General features: G+C 35.5%; 1 protein-coding gene across 1 annotated transcript; it reads left to right on the top strand.

The window, feature by feature from the left end:
* Nucleotides 1-342: 342 nt before the first annotated feature.
* Nucleotides 343-1,839, top strand: LOC110283359 (uncharacterized). Its single transcript, XM_087154475.1, has one exon. The coding sequence runs from the start codon at nt 1,225-1,227 to the stop codon at nt 1,837-1,839; it is 615 nt and encodes a 204-aa protein (XP_087010601.1). The 5' UTR covers nt 343-1,224.
* Nucleotides 1,840-8,395: the final 6,556 nt, after the last annotated feature.

Raw genomic sequence — 8,395 nt, 5'->3', positions numbered from 1 at the left:
TCACTCTCCTTTCCTCCATTGTCCTAAAGGTTAAACAGATAAGGGATTGTGGTGGGAAGGGGAATGTGATTGTGCCAGAAGAATGACTTCAACATGGTCACTCTCTTGGGGGAGGGAGGAAGAGCACCCGTTTTGCAAGGGGAAAATAGGGTTGGGCCCTATCAGAACACATGTGCTCATTCGTGATAAGGATTCTCAGCTGTACGGTCATCTCTGTTTGATTCCGAGAAGCTGCAGTTGCTTTCTTTGGATTTTGCGCGTTGATTAAATCCGCATTTTGTTGCCAGAATGTCTAAGCGTAAATTGATCACGCTTACTTTAGATCAAAAAGTAAAGCTTATTTCGGAAATTGAAAAAAATCATCAGTTGAAAAAGAAAGATGTGGCTGCTAAATATGGCATTCCTCCAAACACTTTATCCACGATTTTAAAGGCTAAACAAAAGATTTTGAGCCGCTTTGGATCGGGAGCCGACTTTTCCAGTAAACGCGCCAAAACGTGTGCATTTCCTGACGTAGAAGCAGCACTTCTGAAATGGTTCGAAACTCACCGCAGCAAGAACATTCCCCTGAGCGGAGTGTTGTTAAAGGAAAAAGCAATGGACTTCGCTCGCCTGCTGAACGTCACCGGATTCAATGCCAGTACGGGATGGCTGGACAAATTCAAAGCCAGGAATAAGATCGTGTTCCGCACCCTACACGGACAAGCAAAGGATGTTTCAGATGAAACATGCTAGAATTGGAGGATGGGTTTGCCACATCTTCTGCAGTCATATGCACCGAACGATGTGTTCAACGTGGATGAAACCGGACTCTTTTTTAAATGTATGCCTAACAAGACGATGATGTTTCGTGGTGAGAAGTGCTCTGGTGGCAAGCTCAGCAAGGAACGGTTGACAATTCTGGTGGGGGCGAACGCCAATGGGACTGAAAAACTTCCTTTGATGGTCATTGGAAAGACAAAGAAACCTCGGTGCTTAAAAAATGTCAAATCCCTGCCCGTGGAGTACCATGCCAATCCAAAAGCTTGGATGACTTTAAACTTGTTTGAGACATACATCCGGAAACTAGATTCAAAGTTTTTCAATCAAAACAGAAATGTGTTACTCTTCCTAGACAACTTCTCACGGTGATATCGCAAACCTGTCCGCGATTAAGTTGGTCTTCCTGCCGGCAAATACAACTTCAAAACTGCAGCCTGCAGACCAAGGCATCATTAACGCTTGATGCGCCAATCAATCGAGGATGTGGAGAATGGTGTCGAGCACAAAATCAACGTGTTAGATGCCATACGTATGATTTCACGTGCCTGGGAGAGTGATGTTTCTCAAGCTGTGATTGAGAACTGTTTTAAGAGCTGTGGTTTCTTCTGTGCTAGTGTAGACGACAATGAAGCGGAAGCCGATGATTGGGATCTCTTTGAAGGCATGGATGATATGGACTGGGAACAGTTGAGAGATTTCATGTGCATCGATGACAACATCGCAACGTCAGAGCCCTTGTCTGACGAAGCAATAGTGAGATCAATTTGCGGAGAACCAGATGGAGATGAAGACGAAGATGAATCTGATAGCCATTTACCTCCAACGGGCAAGCAAGCATATGACGCTGTTCACATCTTGCAACAATACCTAGAGACCACCGAAGGTGCAGATAACACCCTATTTAACTGTGTTCAAAAATTAGGTGACTTTGTGAATGCCAACAACCTTAAAAAATGTAAACAATCAAAACTAACTGCTTTTTTCAAATGCAGTAAAAATCATGTAGTGAAGCCATATTTTAAGAGTTTTAATAAAACATTGGGACCCTATTCTCTTGCTGTTTCCATATGCTATTAAAATGCATACAAATATATATATTTTATAGCACAGGCCACTTGAGTGCCACAGAAAAGGAGCGGGGGGGGGGTAACTCCAATAACTCGAACTTCGGATAAGTCGAATATTTTTGGGGGTCCCCTGAGACTTCGAGTTATCGAAGTTCGACTGTATATATATATATATATATATATATATATATATATATATATATATATATATATATATATATATATATATATATATATATATATATATATATATAGTACATACGAAAAATTAAAGTTAAAAAGGCTTGTTTATCTAGATAGGTTGTCGAGAGCCCATCAAATATCTTAACGCAATTTTTTGCATAACTAGATAGTCATTTTTTTTTCTTCCTTTTTATACAGAACAAGACGCAATCGTCCAACATTTATCCAAAACGGGACACATTACATGAATAGGACACTGGTGCCCTTTTCAAAAGCCATTTTAGTGTCTGGTCAATCCTTAGTTCAATTAAGTCTTCTTCACGTGAAGATACTTTAAATTATTTTAGGATATTTTCTGCTTCAGGTTTTCTAATTCATCCACGTCTCATTTATACCTATAACCGAGACCAATTTTTAGACCGTGGCTTATAGATTGGGTACCACTGGTTTAAAGTACTGTCATGCAAACCCGATCCTATTTGCTGGTAAAATGTAAAAAAATATGTGATTTCTTAGTAGAAATTTTTTTATTAAATTTTTCGTTTTTTTTCTTTCGTCAGACACAGTTTATTCAGGCTCAGACTTAGTTCAGTGATAGTTCACATAAAAGAAAAATAAAGAATACGACAATAATATTTTAATAATTTAGAAGACGTTAACAGATGCCACACTCCGTAAATTTTTCTGGGAAACTAGTAACCCTGTAACAAATATCGTTAGTAGGTCCACGTGTTAATCCATTTTTGACGTTTCATGATGTTTGCCATTCGTTTTAAAAAAGAAGAAAAATTAAAAATGCAATTTTAGTAACAGACTTAGTTAACAGCTGATAGTCGAATGTAAAAAAAATGACTAAAATTATTGAAAATTTAACGGAACATTAAAACGATAAATTTAAAGCATTAAAACAATAAATTTAACACAATCATGCTGTTAACTGAGGCCAATGGCATAAAGCACCCTCACCTTGTCAAAGTTTTATTTTCGTAGAATACAGCACAGCTGATATAATGACTAATTGTATAATGGCTACCTATTCGAAAAATGGACCATTCAGGGAGAAATTGTGGCATCAGCCAGATTAACTGTAACTGTGTGTTAACTGTTAGTTTTAGTTTCAGTTTACATTTATGTTAAGTTTCAGTTTGTGTTTGTGTATCTCGTTAAGTTGTTATTAAATGTGTTTGCGAGATGCTAGATCCTGCTCATTTATTTAATATGTACTGAAATAATACATAACAACACATGGTGGCAGCGGTAAAAAAAAAAGAAACAAATTAACGCAGTAAGTTTGACTCTCCTTCGATATTCCAAAATTGCATCATGACATCAGCTGCATATCACATAACGCCGCCAGAATCATTTCCTTTTTCGATCCCCTCGGAATGGCCTAAATGGAAACAAAGATTTTTACGTTTCCGAACTGCTTCTGGACTAATAACAAAAACAGATGAGGAGCAAGTGGATGCTCTCATATACGTCATGGGTGATAAAGCCGAGGACATATTTCTTTCGCTCAGTATATCGGAAGAGGATAAAAAGAAATTCCAGGAGGTTTTGAATAGTTTCGACACTCACTTTGTTGTTAAACGAAACATTATATTCGAACGAGCTCAGTTCAATCGGCGAATTCAAAAAGAAGGTGAGTCTGTCAACGATTTTATTACTGCTTTATATGCTCTTGCTGACAAGTGTGAATATGGTAATTTACATGACGAATTGCTTCGTGACCGTATAGTTGTTGGTATTAAAGATCAAACTTTAAGCGAAAAATTACAACTTGATTCTGAACTTACCCTGCAAACTGCAATGGACAAAGTACGTCTTTCGGAATCAGTTAAGAAACAACAATCACTACTAGTTGAAAATTCTACAGTTAATGCTATTAGTCAAAAGAAGAAATATAATAAAACAACTAATGCAGACAAAAGTAATTTTCATGATTCGAAAAGTAAATATCAAGATTCGAAAACTAATTATCAGCGAAAAAATTGCAAATGGTGCGGTAAACAGCCACATGAAAAAAGAAACTGCCCAGCAAAGGACTCAAATTGCAGAAAATGCAAGAAAAGAGGACATTGGGATAATGTTTGTTTATCTACTATTAAAAGAGTCAATGAACTTTGTGATGCTGGTTTTGTAGGACTAGTGGGAAGTGCACAAAACACAGATGAGTGGGTTGTTCCTGTTAAAATACTAGGAAAATGCATCCAATTTAAAATTGATAGTGGTGCAGACTATTCTGTTATTCCAAGCAGTATTGCCTCCACAGTACTCAAACATGCAGAACTAAAAAGTGCAGATAAAGTGATTTTTGGTCCCGATAAAACACCCTTGAAGTTAATGGGAAAACTGCTTGAAAATGTTGAATATAATGGAAAAAAGTGCTTAGAAGAAATTTATGTTATAGAAGGACTCCAAACATGTTTATTAGGAAAACCTGCCATAAAATTTTTTGGACTTGGTCCCAATATCCAATCTCAATCTGTGCTCAACATTACAAGTTTTAATCCATTCCATGAATTTCCTTCGTTATTTCAAGGACTTGGCTTACTGAAAGGAAGTTACCATGTTGAACTTAATAGTGATGTTAAACCATATGCTCTAACTTCTCCACGTCGAATTCCAATACCACTTCTGGAGAAAACTAAACTAGAAATACAGAGAATGCAAGAATTAAATGTTATTCAGAAGGTAGAAAAACCTACTGATTGGTGTTCTCCTGCAATGGTAGTACGAAAAAAAGATGGAAGTGTGCTAATATGTGTTGACTTAACGACACTCAACAGAAGCATCAAAAGAGAATGGCACCCATTGTCAACAACAGAATACAATTTATCACTTTTGGCTGGGGCGAAAATCTTTTCGAAATTAGATGCAAACTCTGGGTTTTGGCAAATTCCTCTTGATGAAGAATCTTCATATCTCACAACATTCATCACACCCTTTGGCAGATTTCGTTTCTTACGTCTACCATTCGGAATATCATCTGCTCCAGAACATTTTCAACGTAGAATGTCACAAGCTTTAGAAGGTCTTCCTGGTATTATATGTCACATGGATGATATACTCGTCTGGGGTTCAAATCAAAAAGAGCATGATGAACGTCTAACATCTACTTTAATCCGTCTGAAAGAAACGGGAATCACTCTTAATAAACAAAAATGCTGTTTCTCTGTTAAATCTATAAAATATCTAGGTCATGTCATTGATGACTCAGGAATACACCCAGATCAGGACAAAGTAAAAGCCATACAAAATTTCAGAAGCCCAACAAACAAAACTGAACTGAAACAGCTACTTGGAATGGCAAATTATTTAGCAAGATTTATTCCACGATTTTCAGATATTATGGCGCCTTTGATTTCTATGTTATCCACAAAGAATAAATTTGTTTGGAACTCTCCTCAGGAAACCGCACTAAAAAAGTTAAAAGACATTTTGTTATCTGAACCTATACTTACCATCTATGACCCAAACAAACAATCAATTGTTACAGCCGATGCTTCTTCTTATGGATTAGGAGCCACACTGTGTCAGAAGCATGATTCTACAATCAAGGTGGTAGCTTATGCATCCAGAACTCTAACTCCTACTGAACAACGTTATGCTCAGATAGAAAAAGAAGCCCTTGCACTTACATGGGCATGCGAAAAATTTTCCAATTATCTAATGGGTACCAAGTTTCTTTTGGAGACAGATCATAAACCTCTTGTCCCAATACTTACTAGAAAATCTTTGGATGATTTAACACCTCGCCTACAACGTCTCAAAATGAGGCTCATGAGATATTCTTTTGATGTTTTTCACACTCCTGGGAAAAATCTTTGCGTAGCAGATGCACTATCTAGAGCACCACATCAACAAGAAACTCCAAATCTGGAATTGGAAGAGGAAGTTGAAGCTTTTATCAATCAAGTTTTAGAATCTGTTCCGATGTCTTCAGAGAGACTTGCCCAGATAAAACTAGAACAAGAGACTGACTCAGCATGCAATATGTTGATCAATTACGCTTCTCATGGTTGGCCAGAGAAAAACCAGATAGTACCATCCTGTTTACCCTTTTGGCCTCTAAGATATGAAATCTCCATACAGAATGGCTTGTTAATGAGAGGAAACCGAATAATCGTGCCAAATAGGCTACGACAAGAAATATTGGGCAAAATCCATGAAGGACACATGGGAATTAATAAATGTCGAGCTTTAGCGAATTCAGCAGTATACTGGCCTGGCATTAGTAAACAAATAGAGGAATTAGTTCGGGACTGTCCTTCATGTATACAGGAAGCTAGAAACTGTTCTGAACCTTTGAAACCAACTAGTTTTCCTCAGAGACCATGGGAAATTGTAGCTATGGACTTATTTAAACTCCATGCAGAATGGTATTTATTAGTTACAGATTTTTACTCACGTTATCCAGAAGTGGCAAAACTGGATAGTTTAACATCAAAAGAAGTAATTTTACACTGCAAATCAATTTTTGCCAGACATGGAATTCCAAATGTTGTAAGATCAGATAATGGACCACAGTTTGAAGTTACTAGAACAGCTGAGTTTCAAAACTTTGCAAAAGTATACGGTTTTAAGCACATTACTTCAAGTCCAAGATATCCTCAAAGCAACGGTTTTGTTGAAGCAGCAGTGAAGATAATTAAATTAAGATTCAAAAAGTCTAAAGATCCTTACTTGGCTTTATTGAGTTATCGGACAACACCTTTAAAGAACGGCTACAGTCCTGCTGAATTGTTGATGGGGCGTCGACTACAGTCAACCTTACCTTTAGCAATTTCACTACTTCAACCAAAGCTAATAGAGAAGGAGATATTGGAAGAAAAAGAAGAGAAAAGAATAGAAAGACAGAAAAAGGATTATGATCGGAGGCACAATGCTCATGAATTGAAACCAATACATCCGGGTGGCAAGATATGGATAACTGATAGGAAGGCTGTTGGAACTGTACAGAGAAAAGCTGAATCACCAAGGTCATACTTTGTTAAAGAAGGCAAACAAGTGCTTCGACGGAATAGGAAACATTTGATTCCAGGATCTAAACTACAGATTCCACCGCTAAACGATGATCTAGAGGAAGCTCTTTCAGAAAGAGATAACAGAAGGAGCTTACCAGAAATAACGGATCCAGATCCTACAGTGTTAACTCAGAAGAAGGATGTATCTCCAAAAACTGTTGTGACTCGCTCTGGAAGAATTGTGAAAGCTCCCAATAGACTAAATCTTTAAAGGGGGGAGATGTGGCATCAGCCAGATTAACTGTAACTGTGTGTTAACTGTTAGTTTTAGTTTCAGTTTACATTTATGTTAAGTTTCAGTTTGTGTTTGTGTATCTCGTTAAGTTGTTATTAAATGTGTTTGCGAGATGCTAGATCCTGCTCATTTATTTAATGTGTACTGAAATAATACATAACAACACAGAAATGGGACCCATTTTGTTCAACCCAACTGAAATAATTTAATACAATAATCATGGTAACAAACTTGAGAAATTCCTGGGACAGCATTAAAATGTCCAATTTTTACTCATAAGTAATTTTAAATCTGCATATTAAATAAACTGTATTGTATATTACATATTACACAATTTTCCCAATTAGATAAATTAAATTAATCAAAGACAAAGATAGCTGGAACATGGACGTATTAAAAAATATTACACTGGAATTATTTTTAAAATACTAGTTTCTATGTATCTAATATAGTAAGTATATCACATAATGAATTGATTTGAATGCCTAAATATATTATTTCATATTAAGTTTGTAATTATAGATCATTTAGAAGGCAAGAAAGTTCTTTTCTCTCTCTCTTTTTTTTTTTTTTTTTTTTTTTTTTTTTTTTTTTTTTGAAGAAAAAGAAAAATTACGATTTTTTAAGTAATTAAAAGATTTTTGAACACACAACTTCCTTAAAAAATGCAAATACATAGATTAATTGAAAAAATCGCAACGCTTCTTAAAAACCAAAATCCTATCGAGCATTCGATTAAAATAGAAGAATGAAAAGTCATGCAAAAGTTTAATTACTTAGCTTAAAAGATTTAATTCTAAAACAAGGTTAAATATTTAGTGAAAGAACTTATTAAATTTAACTATTTTAGATGTACATCTTCATATTAAATAACATTTTCCAGCAGATACTTTGAAATATTTTTCATAATTTTTTGCATCAAGGGATTGTTTTGAAACTAAACATAAACGAGTATTCAAGTCGAAATTTTCAAAAATGTCCATTTTTATTAATAAAAACTAAGACTATGTCTTTAAATAAATTAAAATGAAGTATATTATGAATGAACTATATTATATTATATAATAATATTAAAATGAATACGTAATTAATTAAAATCGTTAGGATTGTTTGTAAACGTA

The sequence above is a fragment of the Parasteatoda tepidariorum genome, chromosome 11 (genome assembly GCF_982258835.1).
Source record: "Parasteatoda tepidariorum strain Cologne lab strain chromosome 11, Ptep-v5.0, whole genome shotgun sequence".
In the NCBI taxonomy this organism is placed as follows: Eukaryota; Metazoa; Arthropoda; class Arachnida; order Araneae; family Theridiidae; genus Parasteatoda; species Parasteatoda tepidariorum.
Note: the sequence above shows the minus strand (reverse complement) of the source record. Positions and strands in the feature narration are given on the sequence as shown.

What these genes read in the sequence shown, in the direction of transcription:
- LOC110283359 (XM_087154475.1), top strand. Translation starts at nt 1,225, where the DNA reads ATGCGCCAATCAATCGAGGATGTGGAGAATGGTGTCGAGCACAAAATC.